At 56.1% G+C, this 21,816-nt stretch overlaps 1 protein-coding gene and 1 non-coding gene across 4 annotated transcripts in view; both read left to right on the top strand.

Moving 5' to 3' along the window:
• The window catches only part of AP1B1 (adaptor related protein complex 1 subunit beta 1), a 45,523-nt gene extending 24,194 nt beyond the window's left edge, over positions 1–21,329 (top strand). For 2 of the 3 annotated variants that reach the window (XM_054594182.1, XM_054594183.1), the window contains exons 8-22: positions 1,847–1,967; positions 2,419–2,514; positions 3,508–3,623; positions 3,968–4,133; positions 8,375–8,473; positions 8,888–9,147; positions 9,808–10,009; positions 10,826–10,846; positions 11,474–11,617; positions 15,786–15,931; positions 17,083–17,212; positions 17,505–17,589; positions 18,257–18,343; positions 18,439–18,593; positions 20,128–21,329. In XM_054594182.1, coding sequence (XP_054450157.1) covers positions 1,847–1,967; positions 2,419–2,514; positions 3,508–3,623; positions 3,968–4,133; positions 8,375–8,473; positions 8,888–9,147; positions 9,808–10,009; positions 10,826–10,846; positions 11,474–11,617; positions 15,786–15,931; positions 17,083–17,212; positions 17,505–17,589; positions 18,257–18,343; positions 18,439–18,593; positions 20,128–20,202 — 1,903 coding nt within the window. In that variant the 3' untranslated portion in view covers positions 20,203–21,329. The remainder of the gene's footprint in view (positions 1–1,846; positions 1,968–2,418; positions 2,515–3,507; positions 3,624–3,967; positions 4,134–8,374; positions 8,474–8,887; positions 9,148–9,807; positions 10,010–10,825; positions 10,847–11,473; positions 11,618–15,785; positions 15,932–17,082; positions 17,213–17,504; positions 17,590–18,256; positions 18,344–18,438; positions 18,594–20,127) is intronic. The other variant, XM_054594184.1, reaches the window with a different exon arrangement.
• LOC129087535 (small nucleolar RNA SNORD125) lies at positions 16,393–16,489 on the top strand. Its single transcript, XR_008530915.1, has one exon. It is a non-coding gene; the product is annotated as a small nucleolar RNA SNORD125 (small nucleolar RNA).
• Positions 21,330–21,816: the final 487 nt, after the last annotated feature.

The following is a 21,816-nucleotide window of genomic DNA, read 5'->3' as shown; positions in this document are numbered from 1 at the left end:
AGGTACCTGATGCCCGCAGCGGGTAGGGATGAAAAGCAAATAGGAATGCCAGTTCAAGGGGCCCAAAGCAGGAGGGCCTCTCTGGAATGACCCAGGGAGGGAGCCCAGCAGCTCGGCAAAGCAGAGCTGAGCTTTGGAGTTCTACCAGCCTTTTTGGTCAAACAGCTTCCTCAGCTGTGTGCTGCAGCAGCCCTTTTGGTGGGGGTAGGGCTATGTGGAGAACAGGGGCCTTGTAGATACTCTCTCTTGGAAGACAGCATAAGCTCCTTGTCATTGTAGCATCAGTCTGGTTCTTAGGACACTCTTGGGGGCCCAGAGATATGAATGGAATTGGGATATTTGTGCAGGTTTGGGAATTAAATATGGGAAAGCTCTCTGAGTGCCTAGACAAAGGGATGAGACAGGGAGTCGCAGCTGCAGAGTGGGATTAGTAAGGTGTAGTGACCAGTGGATCCTGATCAGCATGAAGGGCTTGCCGGGCTATATTTAACATGGCAAATCTCTTAAGAAGTTGACTGTGTTTCCAAAGCACCACCTGGCTCAGTCCTGACGTGTGGTTGGGCAGCCTTGCGAAGTGCTGACTGCAGATATCACTTCTTCCTGCTGCCCCCCAGCTCACAGTCCTGCCTCCCGCACAGCCCAACTCTTTGCTTTTCCAGGACCTTTCTGTGGCTTGCACAGCAGCATGGAGTACCCAGGGTCCCTCCTTTCTTCTCTGCTGTCTCTTCTCCCTCCTTTACTGTCTGTCCTCATTCCTTTGCCTTTCTCCTTTCTGCTCTGGAAAGGGCATAGGAGTAGGAGCCAGGGGTGGTGACTCTCATCTTGCTCCCATCCTTATTGTAACCTGGTGCAAACCTCTCCACTCAGCTTCCCTCGTCTAAGGGAAGTGTGGATGGTGCCAGAGGAGCAGTGACACTGGTGATCGCTCCTGTGTAGCCAGTGCCTTCTCTGAGGCGAGTATTGATCGGGCTAGATGCTTCCCAACAGCCCTGTTATGGAGGGGTCTGTGTCAGGGTCCCAGGGCCACCCCACATTCAGAGATTCGCTTAGGACTCATGGGAGTCAGCATATAGTTGTCCATACGTCTAAGATTTGTTATCAGCGTGGCGCGGATACATAGCTGGGTCCTAAGGGAGAAAGGGAGAAAGACAAGGATGAAATCTGGAGGAATCCTCCCTTCCACGGGGGTGGGGTCACATAGGGCACACTCCTCCCTCAGCAACAAAATGCAGAAACATGGGTGTAATGTTTCTGCCTGGGCGTGCCTATTTGAGACTCATGTTGGTACCTTTACCTGGCACCTCCTAAAATTCGACTCGCAGAAGGAAAGTGGGTGTTCAGCGTAGACCATATTGTTTATACAAACAGTTAATCACCTTTATCAATCAGGGAATGGTAAGAGCATTCCCAAAAGCCGAGTTCCCAAACTCCAGGTCTTTCTAAACCTGGAGACTCAGGCCTGCAATGGTTGCACTTTGGGCACAGTGTCATCCCCGTTTCCTGGGTGAGGAATTGGGGGCCTGAGTCACAAGCTGGGATTGGAACCAGGCCTGATCCCCAGGCCCATGGCCAGGTGCCTGCTTCCTCTCAAATATGAGTGGTCTCTTGCTTATATTCCCTCTTCCGTCCCTGGGATGTGGTTCGACAGTCGATGGCCAGTCAGAACTTGGCTCAAGCCAGTCAGTGGACCCTCTGCCCAGGAGTGTGCAGCCATGGTGGCGACTGCCTTTGTGGATGTCAGGCTCCACCTCATACCCCAGAAATGTCACAGCAAATGCGGAAGAGGTTTTCTCGCAGGGCTTATGACTTGCTTTTTATTCTTCGGGCACCCCTGCCCCACCACCAGGCCTGAGATCCTGAAGCACGAGATGAAAGTCTTCTTCGTGAAGTACAATGACCCTATCTATGTGAAGCTAGAGAAGCTGGACATCATGATCCGCCTGGCCTCCCAGGCCAACATCGCCCAGGTCAGCAGAGGGTGGCGATGGGGACATGGGCTTTGGTGTGGGACAGCAACACCACTGGTGAGCTGTGACCCCTGGACAGGCTGCCCGGTCTCACTGTTAACAGTTCATCCAGGTAGAGCGCTTATTAGCACAGGACGGGGGCTCTGTAAGCAAGCGTGCAGCAAGTGTGAAGCGGTGAAGGGTTTGTTTTCTGTTACTACACACCCGTCCATTGAAAAGTGGTAGTTAGGTGGATATGTTAGCTAGATCACCCTAAACAAGGGCTGTTCAGCCCTACCAATTAGTCCTGCCCTCCTTTTCTCTTGGGGCACCTTACTGTTTTCTCCCTTCTTTGGGCCTTTTACCTCTAGCAAGAAGCAGAACCTCATCCTTCTAGGGGCCTGTGCCCAGGGGTTTTCCAGGTTACTGCCCCACCAGATCCCCTCCAACCCCATCTCTTTTTGGACCACAGGTCTTGGCAGAACTTAAAGAGTACGCGACAGAGGTGGATGTAGACTTTGTACGGAAGGCTGTGCGAGCTATTGGCCGCTGTGCTATCAAAGTGGAGGTAAGACGCTGAGACTCTGTCCTCAGCTGGGGGAGGGGCAGGGCGAAGGGAAGGCAGCTGAAACCAGAAAACCAGTCTGATTCTAGCAGAATCTGCCAGCTTCTCGTGTTCCAGGAAGGCCTGAGGGTCATTGCTGGAGTCCCCAAGGCACCCACTGTGCAGATTTGGTTGGGCTCATTCTCACTCTATAATCTCCTTCAGGCTTTTGAGTTGCAGATGAAATGAACCCACGATAATCGTGGATTCTCCGGCAGCACTAGCTAAGAGAATGAGGCCAACCCCAGCTGGTGGTGGCCATGGTAGACGTAGCTTTCAGTTCATGGAGCTTTGGGTCAGGAGCTGTGCCTATCAAAGGTTTTGGCAAGTGTCACAATTCAGCTGTCCATGTGTCCCTTTCTTTAAGCTCCTGAGTACTATACAGACCTGCATGTCTTGACATTTCTCTGTCCCATTCTCTGCCTATGGAGATGCTCCTTAACCACTGAGCTGATTCTCCTTAAATGAGTCCACTGGAGGCTAGGGGATCCTGGGACAGCTGGTCACCCCAACCCGTTACGGCATTCTCCCCTTGGCGCCTGTGATGGCATCCTGAGAAATCCCTCCCACGAGGGCGGCGGGGTGAGTCCAAGCAGGTTTTCCTAAGCATTTTTGGTCATAGGAGACCTTTGAGAAACAAGTAGAAGTGAGGTGAGATCAGGCTGGAGCATGGTCACTGCCCTCAGGGCTTGGCCTGGAGAAGCTCCACGGACTCTCCCCGTTCTCAGAAGCTCTACTGGCCTTCTCCTCAGTCTAATTCTGCCTCCCTATGTCCTGCTGTCCTGAGGCCATCATTTTGTACTCATTCTTTTACCCGTTGTCTGGGGTCAGTGTTCTTCCACTGTAACAAGGAAGGTGGGCAAGGCATGACTGAGCCTTTGGCCAAGGCCCAGTTACTAGAAGTTCAGTTGGAAATGGGCACAGGGGCCTCGCCCACACTGCCCTCTTCTCACACAGCAATCTGCGGAGCGCTGTGTGAGCACGCTGCTCGACCTCATCCAGACCAAGGTGAACTACGTGGTCCAGGAGGCCATCGTGGTCATTAAGGACATCTTCCGCAAGTACCCCAACAAGTACGTGCCCATCCCTCCCAGTGAGACTGATGTGACTCTGCTGGGGACAAGGCTGGTGGGAGGGAAGAGCAAGGAGGAACCTCTCCTGTCGTCCTTACTTCTCTGCCACAAACAGCATTCTCAAAAGAAACCCTTGATTTTTTCTTATTTCTCCTGAGCTGTCCCTCCTCTTCTCCCCAGACCAAAATAAAAACTAAAATGTAACAGATAAAACTCAAATCCCTTTACTCACGTCCCTGTGGGGTCTTGAGAGACATCTGCTTGTCTCTGATGGCCCCTGCTGGGACTCCCCTGAGTTGCCCAGGCCCCTTCAGTGCTCACTTGCTGGCTGTGCTGGTCTCCAGATACGAGAGCGTGATCGCCACATTATGTGAGAACCTGGACTCCTTGGATGAACCCGAGGCCCGGGCTGCCATGATCTGGATTGTGGGCGAGTATGCTGAGCGGATCGACAATGCGGATGAGCTGCTGGAGAGCTTCCTCGAGGGCTTCCATGACGAGAGCACCCAGGTGAGCCGTCGAGCCAGGGTGTGGGCCATGACTGGCAGCTTGGCACCACTGCGGCCCGTCCTGCTCTAAAATCCTCTGCCCTCAGCTAGCAGGCCTCAGGGCCCCGCCCCTCCATTGATGGTGTGGACAGGCAAGCGATGTGTGGGTGACAGGTGTGGCCCCTTTTCCTCCCACACTGCAGTCCCTAAAGGGGGAGGGGGGGCATGAGGATGGTCTGTGATGGTGTGCACTGAAAGCAGGCAAAACTTTCTGCCTTTGTTTTTATATTTCTCTTTGGATAGATAATACATTGACTTGGTTCAACATTTAAAAGATAGAGAAGAATTTATATAGCAAAAATTCTTTTTCCCACCACTTTCCTGGCCACCAGTTCTCCCAGAGATCGCTAATGTTATTTATCGGTTTCTTGAGGATACTTCCAGAGAGTTTAGCAGTGCACCAGCAGGTGTGCTCATACCTCTATACCTGTAGACGTACACATACACAATCAGTTACTGTTATTTGTGGTTATGTCTGTAAAGTTACCACAAACACTGAATTAGCAAGTACTAAACCATTGCTCCTACAAGAAATAAAGAGTTTGGTTTCTTTGAGCTTCTGGTCCCAACACTTTTGTTTACTGGTTAATACATAACCTTGTTTTATTTGTATTTCTGTTTAAAGGCACCTTATTTAATATACATTGTTGATTCATTCACATTGAAATCATGGCCAACAGCACTATAACTCACGCCTAAATAAGGCTCATCTAACACATGTATTTTCTCCATAAGGCACATCGCAGCCTTCTTTCACTTAGGAACACCAGACAGCCCTTCAGCACTACACGTGGGGGCCATTTTAAACAGAGAAGACACCCACAAAAAGCACCAAAATGTGAAAGACATGGAGCCAAATGTATTGTGAAAAGGACACTTGTTTATGATGGAAGAACTGAAACGGGAAGGCAGAGCATTGCCTTGTTTGACCGCAGCTAAGAATGCGAGTGTTGGGCAACTCCAGTTTTGTACTGCTTTACACGTGACTGTGAATGACCGTGATAGTGCCGTGAGCGTTGATTTTGGGGTTACAAGTGTATTTTAACAAGTACGCAAATTCGCAAATATGGATTCTTTGCATGAGGATCCATTAAATATATATATTTCCCATTTATTTTTAAACACTAGTGGTAGTATATTATACAAATTCAAATTTTTCAGCATCCCGCCTTTTTCCCTTTAAAATATACGTGTAGGCCTTGCCATTCACTTATGAGAACCTTTTATAGCTGCGTAGGAGTCCTTCATGCAGAGCCCCCGGGTTTATTTAACCAGCATCCTCTGATGGATATGTGTCAGTCTTCTGCTCTTTTAATCAGTCATGCTATGAATAACCTGTGTGAGGCACATCTGCAATTATAGCCGGGGTATAAATTCTTAGAAGCAGAATGCTTGGTAAAAGGGCCTATGCATTGACGATTTCCCTTAGTGTAGAGACTGTTTTGATTTACACTCCTAGCTCAGAGGTGGATAGCCCTCTCCTCACCTCCTCTCCAGCCTAGTGCATCCTCAAACTTTATTTTTGCCAGTCTGAGAGATGACAGATGGTACAGTGATGTAGCTTTGTTTGCATTCCTATTCTGAATAGGGCTGAGCATTTTTCACTTGTATTCCCTTTTCTGGGAACTGTCTGGTCATGCATGGTGGCCTTTAAAACATCTGTTTGTAAGCACAGAAAATATTTGCTCCCCCAGCTGGGGCAGTGTAACCCAGTGTGCCGGGGCACGGGCCTTGGAATTGGAGATCCCAGCGTCCAAACCCCTCTTCTGTCTCTTCCTGACACATTGGCTTTACTCCAGTTCTTCACCTCTCTGAGCCTCAGTTTCCTATTTATAAAATGAGGATCATAAGACTATCCCTCATCCTGTTGCTATGGAAGTTGAATGGGTTGCTTTGTGTAAAGTCCTTAACACGTGCTCAACCCATGATAAGCATTCATTAATGGTAGTATTGGTGTCGGTCCAAGCAGAAAAGGGGACCAGCTGACTCCTGTAGCTGGTAATTCCAGGAGTGTGCCCTCCAGCACGCATAGGTGAGGGTGCTGTGGTAGCATTATGGCTGTCTCTGCCTTCCGGGGTGGCTTCTCCCTTGCACAGGCCCCCATGATGGAGCCTGTGACGAGTGAACAGTTTCGGGCTACAGCTTAGAGACTCCTGTAATTACTTTATCCTCGATAGTTCCAGCAACAGCCCAGGCCCATTCACATTGTCCTGAGCCAGTCGCTGTGATACTGGCCAAGTCTGTCAGATACACGTCCCTGGATTGCAAGCAACAGGGAGGAGGGTGAGTTTTGTTTTTGTTTTTTGTTTTTTTAAGGAAAGCCAGCGTATCCATTACCAAAAGACAAAATAGATGCTGCATAGGCAAAAACAACAGATGTCCATGACAAAATAATAGTAATAATTACCAGTGACACCCACTGCCACCTGCCAAGTCCAGCTGCCAGCCTGCCCCAAAGGTTGCCTTCACTTCCACCCCACAAGACTCTCTCTTATCTCTGAGAAGCAAAGCCCAGCCTGCGATGGTTTCTGCCCTCACAGTCAAGTTCTGCCTAGGATTACTCAAGAAGAGGTCCTGTAGGGGTGTTTCTACCCATATGTTCGAGTGAATCTTTTGCAGCCTCTTCCCCCTTAGCGAAGCCCCCTACAGAGCCAGGATTAGGCAAGCCAGACAGGGAAAGCGGAATAGGATATTTGGGTAGCCTGGAGCAGGGTCAGCTCACCAAGCCCACTTCCTTTTCTCTGTCACAGGACTCCTGCAAAGTTTATTGGGTAATGTATGTAAACGGCCCACTCCAGTGCTCAGCAAATAGTAAATGTGTGGTAGTAGTATTTTATTTAACTGGGCTGCTCCCTCTGCCCTTTGGGTTCACAACACAGTTCAAAGCTTTTATAAGAATATTTGTTTAGTGCTTTGCAGTTCGGTAACTTATTTTAGATTGTCTCTTTGAGCCTCCTTGCTCTAGGCTCCTTGGCCTCTCCAGCCATGGATGGGAGACTCAGAAGGTGTTAGCCAGGGTGGTACGTCAGCCCAGCCTGCATGTGGCCCCTTCTCGGGAGGGCAGGGGCAGCAGCGTCAGTGCAGGGGGGCTGCAGGTGGGGGGCTGGGAGGAGCTGGGCTCGTAGCCAGGCCTCCCAGCCAGCGTAGCTCACCAGGCAGCGGTGAGTGACCCCAGGCAGCCAGCTGACCTGGGCTGGGAGAGCCTGGTAAAGAGTCCCTGTGTGGTGGCCACACTGATGTGGATGATAGTGATGACAGCTGTTGCATATTAATCAGAATACACAATGGGTTCTTTACATTTTTTGTCATTGACTCTTCCATTAACACTGTGAGGTATTATACTCATTTTGTAGATAAGGGAACACAAAGAGAAGTTAAATGACTTGTACAGGGTCACCCAGCTGGGAAGCGATAGAACAAGAGTTCACATTGAGGTATGAGCTAACTGTAGCTCCAGGTCAGCTGCCATAAGTTGCTGTGTGGAAAGCTCACAAGAACCCCCTGAAGTAGGCCACACCTCTCCGTCAGTGACTGAGGGTAAATGGCTTTCACTACACTGCCCGGCTCGAGAGCATTTCCAGTGCTGTGGGACAGCGCTGATGAGGGGGTGCAGGAGGCTGCAGAACCATAGGGTGGCGGGGCTGGGGTGAGCATGAGATCAAGGGAGTGAGGAGGTGTTGGCCAGGCTGAGGGAGGCAGGTTCAGGTGAAGACAGCAGCCAGGTGAGAGGCAGAGGCTGAGAGAGGGCTGGGGAGGGATGGTTCCCACCTCTGGTAGAAGCACAGCTCCTCAGCGAAAGGCTGGTTCTGTGGGCACCACTGGCCCAGTCCTCTGGGCACCCCTGGCGCCATCTCTGCTTATTGACAGTCCCTTTAAGGAGCATACCAGCTACACATGTTGCCTTTTGAAGCTGTGAGCTCCTTGAGGTACTGTGAGGCCTGGAGCCCTGATAGATTTCTGGGGCCCTAGGGCAGGGCAGCATCCCCTGGCCCACCTGGGGTTGCCAAATAGCACAGTGGCCAGCTCCTTCCTGAGTGGTCTAGGCTACTCAGCACTACCAGCACACCCTGCTGGCCTTAGTATGTGTTCCATGGCCATCCCAAGCCTAGGAAAGCTGTTCTCACCTTCAAGGCCCTCAGTCGGTTTCCTGTTATTCCCGCATGAAGCCCAGACTTCTTCCTTGTCATGTCTGTCTTCCTGCAGGTCCAGCTACAGCTGCTGACAGCCATAGTGAAACTCTTTCTGAAGAAGCCAACGGAGACCCAGGAGCTGGTGCAGCAGGTCCTCAGCTTAGCTACTCAGGTGGGTGCCCCAGCCTGCCTGCTGTGCCACCACTATGGTCACTCCATAGGGGGCACTTTGGTCCAAACAGCCAGACCTGGATGGTCCTGCCCCTAATACCGGCACCATTGTGGGTGTGGCCCTGCTCCGTAGTGACGGAGGGTCCCTGCTCACAGAGCTCAGACACAGATGTGGAAGGGGTCAGGTGGTGAAGTTGGGACCGACTGTAAATGAGAGAGGAGAGGAAGTCCATGGGAACCAGGGGCTTTATGTGAGGGCAGACTGCCCACAGAGATGGGAGTGGGCATGGCCTGCCAAGGTGGCCTAGGGTGGGACATGGGGCGGGGGCGCTGGGTCATGTGCGTTTACACTTCCCCGTCCCCTCACCCCGTTGCTCTGCTCTGAGTTTCACGCACTTCTCATTACTCCCCCAAGGACTCAGACAACCCGGACCTGCGGGACCGTGGCTACATCTACTGGCGCCTGCTCTCCACGGACCCAGTGGCTGCCAAGGAGGTGGTGTTGGCTGAGAAGCCGCTCATCTCAGAAGAGACAGACCTCATCGAGCCAACACTGCTGGACGAACTCATCTGCTACATTGGCACGCTGGCCTCTGTCTACCACAAGCCACCCAGTGCCTTTGTGGAGGGAGGCCGGGGCGTTGTGCATAAGAGTCTGCCACCCCGCACCGCCTCGTGAGTGACATGGGCCAGCCGCCGGGCGGGGCCTTCCCACCTGGTTTCTCAGTTCAGCAGCACAGGTGCTCAGGCTCTGTGTGATGCCCCCTGGCAAGGCCTGAGTCTGAGGAAAGCTATCGTTCTGGCAGCCTTTTATTGAATGCTTGCTATTCACCAGGCATTGACTAGGGGATCTCATTTGGTCCTGACAACAAATCTGAGAGATGTCCCCATTTAACAGATGAGGACAGTAGACATAGAGAGTTTGAGTGCCCGGTGCAGCATCCCACAGCCAGCAGAACTGGGCTCAGACCCGATTCTGTCTGATCCCGGAGCACTGTTCTCACCTTCCTCCTCTGCCGCTCCCAGGTGTTGGCTTTGGCCTGGTTGCCCTGTCCTCTGGTGACTGGCATCCAGTCTTCTCTGAAGAGTAGACTGAGTGGTGGAAATACAGATATCCTCTCCCTTAATCCCCATGAAGCTGCATCTCTTGAAGAGCAGAAAAACGGATCAGGCAGGGGAATGGGAAGAAAGGGGAGGCATGTAGACAGCCCGTGAGACAGTGAGGTGACCCAGCTCCCGTCCTGGGAGGATCCTGGAGACTGGGGACTCAGACCTCCCTGAGACAGTCTGCCCCCGACCCCTCTGACCCTTTCTCTCCCTCCTGTGTCCTCGAAGGAACGAGAGTACAGAGAGCCCTGAGACTGCCCCTGCTGGACCCCCGTCTGGTGAGCAGCCAGATGTCATTCCTGCCCAGGGCGACCTGCTGGGTGACCTCCTCAACCTGGACCTTGGCCCCCCAGTGAGTGGCCCGCCCCTGGCCACCTCCTCAGTGCAGATGGGAGCTGTGGACCTTCTTGGCGGCGGCCTTGACAGCCTGGTATGTCCCGGGAGCCCGTCTGGATGGCATTGGTAATGATCCTCAGAGACGCACCCACTGAATGCTGTCTGTGCCAGGGACCAACCAGGTCCCTTGCCTGTGGGGGTAATTGTGTAGCTCCCTCCTTACAGGTGGGAAAACTGAGGCTTACAGAGGTCAAGAAACGTTCCCCTCCCAAGAAAGCACAGCTGTTAAATGGCAGACACAGGACTTAGCTTTTGGTCTGGCTGCCGAGCCCCAAGAGACCTCGGGCAGTGGAGAGCCAGTTCTAGCCCCTTCCTCCGAGTCTGACCCTGCAGGTGCCTTGGCTGTAAGGCTGGAGGAGCCAGACCTGGGTCCATTCGTCGCCCCCTGCAGCAGATGGGGACTGTAGCCTGGCAGGCCTGAGAGAGGCCCATTAGAGGTCAGGGACAGTTCTACCCTGTAGAAATGGGGTGGTGAGACTGGTCTAGGTGTCTCCCAGGAACTTCTTCAGGCAGCCGGTAGAACCAAGTAGAGGGGCAGCAGAGCCCATGTCACTTAGCCATGCCGGGCTCAGGTCCCCAGGCTGGTGGCACAGGAAGAGGTAGGAAGGGCTGCGGCATAGGATGTGGGTGGTGGGGTAAGACCAAGGGGGTAGCGCTCATCATAGAGTCTGGGCCCCTCCTAGGCCCGCACAGCCCTGCCCCAGACTCATCTCGGATGGGGCAGCAGTAACTAATCTTTTCTCTCTTTCCCTCTTCCCCCCACCCCCATCTCTTTCTGTGTCTTCCTTCCTGGCTTTTCTCTCTGCATGTGGCTGCCTGTTCTCTTCACCCTGCCTGCTTCTGCTTGGAGATGGGGGATGAGCCTGAAGGGGTACGGTTCAACCCTTGTGTCACCAAGCCTTCGTCCCTGCTCCTCCTGAGAGCACTGGTCTAACATCCCAAGGGTCAGATGATGTCAAAGCAGTCCCTCCCTGCTCAGCCCTCCCCGTGTTTCCAGTGTCCTGGCAGCCTCCGCTTTGACCGCCTGGCATTCAGCTGCCACCAGGCCCCTGAATCCATGAATTCCTCATCCCGTCCTATCACTACCCTGTGACAAAGTTGCCTTGTCATCCTGAGGCTCTCTGGCCCTCTCTGTCCCCACAGCCACTCTCTGATATCCTGGAGGGCACACTGCTGTCTCCTTAGCACAGCCCCTCACAGCAGTGTGCCTCTGGTACCCCTTTTATCTGTGGACTGAGTATTAGTCTTTCAAGTGTCCCCGGCTTTCTCAGAGGTCATCTCTAAGACTCGAGGTTTGCAAGGCATAGGATAGCTCGGCCTCTCTTCACCCTCCTCACTCTGTCTTGTTTCTGCAACTTAAGAGTTGATGTGACAGCAGCCTTGCGGGACCCCCTCCTGTCCTGCCCCCCGCCCCATTTTCTAAAGAGCCAGGTGGCTACACTTACCCCAGGCCCCTGATGGTCCTGCCTGCCTCTGACACCTTCCATTTCCTTTCCAGATTGGGGGCCCCAATTTCGTGACACCCCCAGCAGCAGCAGTACCAGCCAACCTAGGTGCACCCATGGGCAGTGGCCTGAGTGACCTCTTTGACCTGACCAGTGGCGTGGGCACCCTGTCAGGATCATATGTGGCCCCCAAAGCAGTAAGTACTGTGCCCCTTCTTGTAGCGGGAGCAGAGAGAAGTTAGAGACTGATGCGCGGGCTCCTTAAATGACTCGTTCCACAGACACTGCTCAGGCCCACAGGGATGGGCTCCAGGAGCAGCAGTTTCCCAGCGCAATGCTGGGGCAGCTGGGGTCTGTGGGAGCACAGGGAAGGGATGCTAGGCCAGGGAAAGGCATCCCAGGGGAGGCCAGAGCTTCGGCCCGCGGATCCAGGCAGAACTAGCCAGGCAGGACTAGCCAGGCAGAAGTGGGGAGAGCATGTGGAAGAGCCTGGAGGGGAGGGAGAGCGCCTTCCTCCAGGGAACTGACAAAAGTTCCATCTAGTTGGAGGAGTGCTTCTCACTGCTGTCCAACCCAGTGCCTCTCATTGACAACAGACATTTTAAAATGCTCTCTTCCTCTCCTGTCCTTAAATGAGATCTGTGGACTGGGCACCTACCTATGTGTATAGTTTTAAAAGTAATCAGTAAAATGCTACCACTGCATAGAGGAGATTTAAAAAAGGAAGAAAATAAAATTGTTTATATCACTGTCACAGAGGCTTGGGCACCCCCACCCCAGAAGACCTAATGAAGTTGGGTGTTGGCAGCAGTGCAAAGTCACCGTGATGGCCACACGGGTGCCGTGAGTGGTGTAGCTGCAGTGCTGACTGACTCCCAGGAAAGTTCCAACAAAACAGAAAACAGGCGTCCCTTGATTTGTAGCACAGTTCAGTTCTGGCAGTGTTAGGGCATGTTGAAACTATGCAGAACAATTGCTCATTATGGGAACTGCTGACCCCTGGCAGCATGTCCAGCAGCCCGACCCTGGCCCACTGAAAATAGTGCCTCCCTGCCATTGTGCCACCTAAAGACCCCCCACAGATGCCCCCTGTGATACCAAGGGGCAGTACCCTCCTGAAACTCCTGGCTAGACAGAGATATGGGGAGATTAGGGAGGCAGGAAGCTGGTGAGGCTGGTGTCGCCAGAATCGGAGGAGTTGCTCTTGATCCTGGTACAGCGGGGAGCCTTCGGAAGGTTTGCACTTGAGAGAGATGGCTCTGGCTACAGTGTGGAGGCCGGGTTGGAAGGGTAAAGCCAAAGCAAGGGGCCCAGTGAGGACACTGGCAGGAGCTTCTGCGTGCTGATGGCAGCCTGGACAAGGAAGGTACCTTTTGGGGTGGGGGCAAGAGGCTGGACTGGAGAGCTCCCTGAGTGGTAGGACTGGCAGGATGCGGGGGCTGTCGAGGAGGGGTGATTCTGGCTCGAGCAGTAGGGTGGAGGGAGGTGTCATTTTCTGAGATGGGGAAGGCAATGGAAGGAGAGTTGAGTTTGTGGTGCAAAAATATGCAGGCCTGGCACTAAGGAATGCACAGTGTGGGCTGCACCCCTAGCATCAAGGAAGCTGCCAGTGGAGACAGACCTGACCTGATCCCTTCATAACACTCAAGTCGGACAGTGTCTGCCACTTTGTTCCCTGCCAGAGTCCCTTTTTCTCTTCCAAGTTCCCCTCCCTAGAGCAGATGCAGCCGGGCTTCAAGGGCACAGTGACATCTTCATCGTGACTAGGGAGCTGTAAGCTAGCACCTGCCTGGGCCTCACCAGGTGTGCCAGCCGTACCTGCAGCAATGGTGGCTGGAGCCCCCAGGCAGGACCCGAGCCCGCAGAGCCACAGCAGACAGCATGTCCAGTGCTGGCAGCGGCACATGTCTGTGCCAGGCACTGCGCAACTGTGGCACAGGCCCATCCCACTAAATCCTCCCAGCAGCCTTGTGGTGCTGCTGTTCCCATTTGCAGTGGAGAAATCTGAGTGCTTTTGCCTAAGGTCGCATAGCTGGTAAGTGACTGAGACAAACTGGATGCAGGGAGTAGGAGGTAGCACCAAAGCCTGTGCTCCTAACTCCTATGTGATCACATCCCAGAGTGTTTAAGAACCTCCAGAGTGTTTGCCTTCATGTTGTGGGTTGTCAGAATTAGAAGTGAAGGGAACATATATACGTGGTATGATGTAAAAAATGTTCAGTAGGCTAATTACTACACAGATTGGCTGCACGGATGCATGGCACTGACCCATACATGTTAGAAGCCCAGTATTACACCAGGCATAGGCACACCAAGGGACAGCAAAGACTCCTGTAGCCCTGCAGGTGCCAGCCCTTACCCGGCATTGCAGAGTTGCCAGGAATATAAAGCCTAGAGCTGGGCCTCAGGGAGCTGACCCGTAGGGAGCTGTGTGTGCATTTTAACAGGTGGTACCACTGCTTTGTCTTAGTGGAGGGCCAGATGGTTGTACCAACGATGAGTTCTGGAAATGAGAGGTGAGGGGATCACAAGGTCAGAAGGAATCAAAGTAGGCTGCCTGGAGGAGGATTCCTTATGACATGGGCAGGACTTTCTCCACTACCTTAGTGACAGGAGGTTCTTGGATGTGGGTGCTCTCTCTTCAGAGGGAGTAGGTGTGTCGTCTACATTTTCCTAACAGCGCTGTGACTACTTAGAATTGTTTGTCCCATGTGCATTTCCCCTCCCCCCTGTAGGGATAAATAGATCCTCGAGCCTTCCTGGTTAAGGGGATGAGGCTCTCTGTACCAGAACTCGAAATTCCTCAAGCCTTTGGACTAGTGGGTGGTGACAGTGCATTGGTTCCTCTAATAAATGTTGAGGGTTAGCGCCAGAGCTCCACGAACCTGCAGTGACCAAGAGAGATGCAGTCCTACCCTCGGCAGTTAGGCACACCGATGGAAAGAGCCAGTTCCGCAAGAACCTGGGAAAGGAGGCCTGATGAAGGGGCAGAGCACAGGGAGGTCACCATACTGGAGCCCTCTGAGTGCTGTCTGTGTCCAGGTCACAGCAGAGAACTAAAGCCTTGTGATTCCACCCCCACAGATTTGCCCAGGGAAAGCAAAGGATGATCAGAGTTAGCAAGTGCGATGGGGGTGGGGGTGGGCCTTGGGAAGCACTTTCCAAACAGAGGGAACAGCGAACGTGGGTGCTAATGGAGCAGGTGCCAGCCGAGCCCAGGGATGGCAGGCACCAGGCTATGGCAGCCGCAGACAGCAGAAGTCATTGCAGGACTGGAGGGATTTATAAGGGTGCCATGATCAGGTTTATCTTTTAAAAGAAGACTTTAGCTGCTATGGAAATTGGGGAGAGGGGAATTGGGGCAGCCCCAAGGTGGCTGCCCCCTTACCTGGTGAGCTCCGATGGGAGCTCAGACACAGGTGATGCCTGTAGAGAGGGAGGAAGCTGAGGACCTGGCAGCAGATTGGAGGTGGTGGTGTTGACAAGACTTGGGCTGCATGGTGGTGGCTTGGAGTCAGATTCGGCCAAGGGCTGCTGTGCAGGTGGTTCTGAGGTTCCTGGTTTTGGCAACTTGAGAGATGGTAGGACCTTTGCTGACATAGGACATGCTAAGGAAGATGTCGAGGGGGGCCTGAGCCTTTTGCCCTTGCTGTGAACCATCTGAGTGAGAATAAGAGCCTGAGAGGCATTTGCATGTCCACGGGGTGACCCCAGCAGATGTCCTTCGTGGGCAGGGCTTGAATTCAAGCTCTTTGCTCAGCACACACGCCCAGAATACCACTAGGGAAGGAGCCTGCGGGCGGGCTTCTCTGAGACGGCAGCCCTTAAGCTAAGACTCAGATGATAAAGGCAGCCCAACAGCAGGCGGCCAGGCAAGGGCTCGTCTCCGGTGCTATCCTTGGTCAGACCAGTTTCAACAATTAAAGGCCAGCCCTGCCTTCTGCGGGAGAGGACAGACTGTGCTGGCCAGGGAGGCCTAAGGCCCTGGCCGAGGCCCAGGGTGACCTTGAGCTCTCCACTCTCCTTGGCTCATCAGGAGGCTGGCAGGGGCCTGCTTGCGCCCTCACCTTCCTCAGCCCTGCTTCCTGAGTGTCTCTTCTTTGACCTCTGAAGACTCGGCCAGCCTTGGGCAGGCTATGCACCTCCCTGCCCAGAGCTGCTCTCGTGGTGGTGGCCTTGGGTGGGCCATATAGGACCATTCTCCTGAGATACACACGGTCATTCCCTGGTGGTAAAGGCAGGCGCGTTCAATCTGGGAGGCACCTTCAGGGGAGACAGAGGAGGCAGAAGAAGGACCCTCGTGTGGGCTGTTGGGTGTTGGGGAAGTGGTAAACACCAGCCCCCTCCCCGCCGTCTTCCCCGCAGGTCTGGCTCCCGGCGATGAAAGCCAAGGGGTTAGAGATCTCGGGCACCTTCACCCGCCAGGTGGGCTCCATCTCCATGGACCTGCAGCTGACCAACAAGGCCCTGCAGGTCATGACTGACTTTGCCATCCAGTTCAACCGCAACAGGTGAGCTCCCCAAGGCCAGCCTTCCAAGGGCCCACGCTGGTGACTGCAGGGAGGGGCCGAGGGCGGCCAGGGGCCTGGTGCCTTTCCTCTAGTGAAGGTGGGCATTCCTCGCAAGCACACCTCAGGCCGGGATTCTGTACTTTCTCCCCCTAATGTGAACTCCAAAGTACTGGGCAGAGGGGCAGGGTTTCCCCCCATTATTGCCTTCCTTCTCTGCCCCAAATCCTCAGCTCCAGCCCCAAGTTGCTCCCAGCTCTAAGAAGGCTGATGGGGAGGAGGCCTGCCTACCAGCCTCCCCATGTGGCCAATAATTAAACCCTCAGGGGCTCTGGGAGTGGTGGCTCCTCCAGGTTCCTCACCCTGACCTGGTCCCCTGCACTGAGGGTCACTGGGGAAGCGCTCCTGTCTGGCACAGACAAGGTCTTCACGGACCAGGCCAGCTAGGCCAGAGCTCTCTGGGGAACCCAAGCAGCCTCTCCTGATGATTCTTCTTCCTGAGCGGCTCTAGTGATGAGCAAACTGAGCCTCTAAGAAGTTGACTGAAGGGGCTGCTTCCTCAGGCAGAGCCTGCAGGCCAGTGGGTCCTGACCGTCTGTCAGACTAAGGAGGGGCAGCTGCTCTGCCACTTAGCCTCGCACGACCCTAGAGGCCACAGAAACACCCCAGGCTCCAAGGGGTGGTCCCAGGGATTGCTTATAACAAACTGCGTGGTGAAGCCTTCCTAGGGTCCAGGCCTTGTGCCAAGGGCTTTCAGAGCGTTGTCTCATTTGAGCCACCTCCCAGCCCAGTGAGGTCAGTGCCATTACTCCCTTTTTAGTAGGTAATGACGCCTGGGCTCAGGTCACACAGCAGCAGTGGTGGAGCCCCCAGGCAAGCCTGGGGCGCTGGGCCACCGCAAGGGCCTGGCAGTGCCCGTGTCGCCTCCCGCTGTGTCTCAGGCAGGCCTGATTGCCACTGTGGGCAGAACCCAGGTTGGAGCCAAACGGTTTAAGCTCTGGTTCTCAGCAGTGCCATTCACCCCGAGGGGTCTGGGCATGGGCCTGGGGTAAGGCCAGCTTACCGGAGAGGCTTCTTGCCAACTGCTGCCCCAGCTCTGGGGCCCGAGGAGCCTGCTCCCTTTGCCATCTCCACGGGGACTTCTCTCTCCCCAGCTTTGGCCTGGCCCCCGCTGCCCCCCTCCAGGTCCACGCACCGCTGAGCCCCAACCAGACCGTGGAGATCTCCCTGCCACTCAACACGGTGGGCTCGGTCATGAAGATGGAGCCTCTGAACAACCTCCAGGTGTGTTCTGGGCAGGTCCAAGCACCTCGGCCTTTACCCACACACCCGCCCCAGGGGAGGGGCCTGGGGAAAGTCTGGGGCCTGCCCTGTGTTGGCAAACTGCTGTGTCTGTGGAGTCATGCTCTTGGCCACAGATGTGCCGGGGAGGCCTGATCCAAGGGGACAAAGGGGCTCGGCTCCCAGGGAAGGCGCATGCGGGAATCTGCTGAGCTGCGGGCACAGGGAGTGGACCCTGCCTGGGGCCTGAGGTGGAGCCATGTGTCAGGGACTGACTCAGGGCCCCCATTTCTAGGTGGCCGTGAAGAACAACATTGACGTGTTCTACTTCAGCACCTTGTACCCACTGCACATCCTCTTTGTGGAGGATGGGAAGATGGGTGAGTCATGAGGTCACCCCCGGGGTCCCTGGAGTGGGTGGATTGGCTTTGTCCCATAGCAGAGTCCGCGAGTCTTCTGGCTTCTCTGCAGGGCCTGGAGTGAGGGGCCCACCGCCATGGGCTCCCCGGGGTCTCGTCAGGTCAGCCGTGGCCACCAGGGGGGCATGCCATGCACTCCTTGGTTCTCTGGCTCTGCGCTTTAACCTTGCCCTCGGCCCCTAGACAGTTGTCCCCTGGGCCCTCTGAGGCAGGGGGCCCAGGCCATGCCGTCCACCTGCGCCCAGCTCCTGCACCCCGGCTAGGACCCCTGAGAAGGCTTGGCCCAGGGCCCAGAGGGCTCACTTCCAGCCCCGCGCTGCATGGAGCACTTCGTCCCCTCACCGCTCAGTCACACTCTGTCACACAGGCTGACTAACGGGCAGGCTGCTGGGGGCCACAGCAGGAGGAGGGCGTATGTGGGTGCTGGGGAGGAGAGAGCTGAGGCCCCGAGGCAGGAAGCCCAGGGCCTTTTGGGAGCGGCATGGGTGGCCGCCTTCACAGAGCTGCTGTGGAGGAGCTAACGCCTGTCCTCACCTTCTCGGCAGACCCATTTCCTGCCCAGTGCCATTGAGTGGGGCCATGAGCTGATCGGGGTTCCCTCTTCTCTTCCCCTGCCCCACACCCCTAGAGCGGCAGATGTTCCTGGCCACGTGGAAGGACATTCCCAATGAGAACGAAGCCCAGTTCCAGATCAGAGACTGCCCCCTCAATGCAGGTAGGGCTCCCGAGCGCCGCCCCCACCCCATCCACACTGCCCCTCACCTGTACCTGTCCCCCCCGTCGCTAACTGAGAGGCCTTTCCACCCCCAGAGGCCGTGAGCAGCAGGCTGCAGAGCAGCAACATCTTCACAGTCGCCAAGAGGAACGTGGAGGGTCAGGACATGCTCTACCAGTCCCTGAAGCTGACCAATGGCATCTGGGTGCTGGCGGAGCTGCGCCTCCAGCCAGGCAACCCCAACTTGATGGTGAGGCCCCCGCTCCCTGGCTCTGCCAGCCCTGCGGCCTCCCCCTCTCTATCCCAGGCAGTGTCCCCTGCCCTCCCAGGCCCAGAGGCAGCTCTGGTGGGGGACACTGTCGCCCAACTAGGCCGGAGCCCCTTTGAGCCTGCTATGAATGAGCATCAGAATCCTGTCTCTGTAACGGACCTTAGAAAGCCTTCAACTCAGTCCCGTCAAGTTTCTGTAAACATGGGCCCTGTGAGGGGACACAGATGGCCTGCCGAACTGGGAGGTGGCCCTGGCCCGCCTGCCCCTGCCTGCTGGGTGCCCCTTGGAAGGATGGTGGTTCCGAGCAGCTCGTCCTTCCCAGCCTTTGAGTCGGGCCCCTGTCAGGACATGGCTCCCACGTAGTGCGGGGTTGTCCTGGAGGCCACGGTGCTGCTCCAGGGCCAGAGAGCACCAGGCTTTGCTCCTCCCCCGGCACCCACGTCTGGCAGGCACAGCCCTCCAGACGCGGCTCCCAGGGCCCTGCTGGTGGTGGTGGCTCTGGGGTGGGGGGAGGCTGTGGCGGTGGCTTCGGTGGTGGTAATCTCCGTCTCCCTGTGTTTGGTTGCTGCATGTCCGCCTTCCCTGCTGGTGCCCGTGGTGCAGGACTTGGAGGTTAGCGGTTCGCCCTTCTCTTCGTCTGTCCCCTCCATCCTCCCCAGCCACACCTTGCACGCCCCATCTCCTGGCTTGGCTCTGGTGCGCCCTTGGCTCTCCCGGCCCCCTCGCCCTGCTGCGCCCCGGACCCGGGCAGACACGCATGCAGGCCGCGGACAGGAGGGCAGCCGCCCTCAGCTCACATCCTGCTGCTTCCCCACCACGCGGCCCCGAATGAGGAGCTGGCACCCACCTTCCCAGCACACATGGTGTGCGCAGAGCCCTCCAGAGGAGACTAGGGCCCCCGGGGGCCACTGCTGCTGCTTTCTGGAGCTCTACTTCCTAACCGTGCCCTCCAGAGCAGCGATTTTGGCAGAAGGGGTGCTGGCACTTGTCTGTCCTCTACCTGTGCTCCCCAAGCTCATCCTGCAGTTAGAGCTGAGGCAGTCTCTGTCCGACCACCTGCTTCCTGTGCAGGAAACCAGGAGGACCCGCGGGGGTCCCCCCACCCCATCTCCCAGAGCAGAAATCAGCTCCCGCCCAGGCCCCGTGCCTCCTCAGGGACCGCTGTCCCCCATGGATGGTGGGGGACCAGGCAGCTCTGCAGGGCGGGGGCCGGGCACTCCCTCACGGCTCCGGCTGCTGATTCACGTTGCTTGCCATAGGGCCTTGGTGGCTGGGCTGACAGCAGGGGTGTGGGCTGCGAGTATATTTGGCCCACACCCGGCTGGCTGTGGCCGCCACCCCCTCTCCTTCACCACACATCTGCCCCAGCCACGCTGCTGCCACCACGTGTGCACACCACACTTCCATCTGGTCCCCACCCCCTCTGCTTCCCCGCGCGTTCCTTCCCAGCCTGGTACATGGCAGCCCAGGGAGGAGCCACAGGAACGAGCACAGGCCTTCTCTCCCGCTGCAGCTCTCCCTGAAGTGTCGAGCACCAGAGGTGTCCCAGCACGTGTACCAGGCCTACGAGACCATCCTCAAGAACTGAGGCCCCGGCCAAAGCCCGCCCCAGCCTTCTGCCAGCCCCCTGAGGAGCCCCCTGTGGGGTGACAGCACCTCCTCCCAGAAGGGCCTGGCAAGGCTCCTAGCCCCCCACGGGACTCCCTGGTCCTGAGGGCAGGGCCTGCCCGGTTCCTCAGGGCAGGGCGGCGCCCCTTCTGGAATGAAACCTCAGTGTGCTCCCCTGCTCGGAGGCTCCCCTCTTCCATTGCTGACATGTAGGGTCAGTGAGGAGGGGACCAAAGGAGACAGAGACAGAGCGGTCGCAGAAGCTGGACAGGGTGACCCAGAGTTCTCTTTCTTTTCCTGATGCTTGAGGACAAGTGCAAGGCTCCCTTCCCAGGCTCCTGGCCTGGGAAGCACCCTGCCCCTCAGTCTCTCTCGGGTTGGTGTTAGCAGCCCTCCCCCGCTGCCCGCCCTCGTGAGGTGGGCCCTTCCGGGCTGCCCTGGTGCGCCTGGACTGCCCCCTTGGTACCAGGAGAGCCGTCCTCTCAGAGTCTGGGGTTCCCAGCCCCTGCAGCCCCACACCCCCTCTGCACCCGCCCAGCCGGGGGCCCAGCAAACATGCCAGCTGAGCCACAGCCTCCCGAGAGCCGATCCGCATGGGGAAGACCAGGCAGAAGCTCCTGGAGCCCCTGCCCAGGCTCGTGCCCCGCTGGCAGTTGCACACACACCCCGGCTCCCACCCGCCGCCCCTCCCGCCCCTGAGGACCGGCACTGCCTACGACACATTCCTCGCTGTCCCCTGGGCTCCCAGAGCGGAGGCGGGGGTGAGGGGTGGGGAACCCAGGCAGGCAGGGCGCGTCCTGTCCAGGGTTTTGGGATTTCTCCTGAGTGTCTGCTCCCCTCCTCCTGGGCCTCCATACGTCAGTTCTGTCTGACGGAGCATTAGGTTTTCCTGTTACTGCTGTTTAATAATAAAGATTCTGCTTTTGGCAATCACGGACACTTTTTTCCCTTTCCACCAAATGTCAGAATTGAAAACTGCCTCCGAGTGGTTGAGGATGGCTTCCTGAGCCCTGCAGTAACTATATCTAATATATATAAATAGAGACTATATATTGTATGTTTACTCTTATTTTCAAAAAGAGAAAGTGAATAAAAATGATGACATCAAGCCTGTCCCTGGCCAGTGTGTCAGGTCCTGCCTGAGGCTCTTCTGGTCGGGTCTGGGGTCCTCTGGGGTCCGGGGTCAAGCACTTGAGCTGTGTGCCCGGCCCCTCCCCCGGCATTCTGAGGATGGCGTGTCTCCCTCCGCCCTGTCCTTAAATACTGGCTTCTGAGGCTTACTGGTCTCCCTGGCACCCCTCCCACCCTTGATCCCAGCTCTGCCCCAGCAGAACAGACGCCATCTGGCCTTTTGATGTTGGCCGAGAGGGATGATGTTCGCTTTGGTTTTCCTCAGCTCCCAGCCGCCAGGGGAACTCTGGGGTTGGGGGAGGGCTCCGGCAGGCAGGCTGCACATCAGGCCTGTCTGGGCAGGCAGTTCCCCACCCTGCAGTTGCAGCTGGCTGAGTGTGGGTACTAAGCTGACAGCCACCTGGCTGCCACCAGGGCTCCCCATGTGGCCCTAGTCCTGGCGTTGTCCTGGCCGTCGGCGTGG

Source organism: Pteronotus mesoamericanus, unplaced genomic scaffold (assembly GCF_021234165.1).
Source record: "Pteronotus mesoamericanus isolate MK-2021 breed Mesoamerican mustached bat unplaced genomic scaffold, CSHL_Meso_final scaffold_507, whole genome shotgun sequence".
Taxonomy (NCBI): Eukaryota; Metazoa; Chordata; class Mammalia; order Chiroptera; family Mormoopidae; genus Pteronotus; species Pteronotus mesoamericanus.
This window is presented reverse-complemented; position numbering and strand designations above follow the sequence as displayed.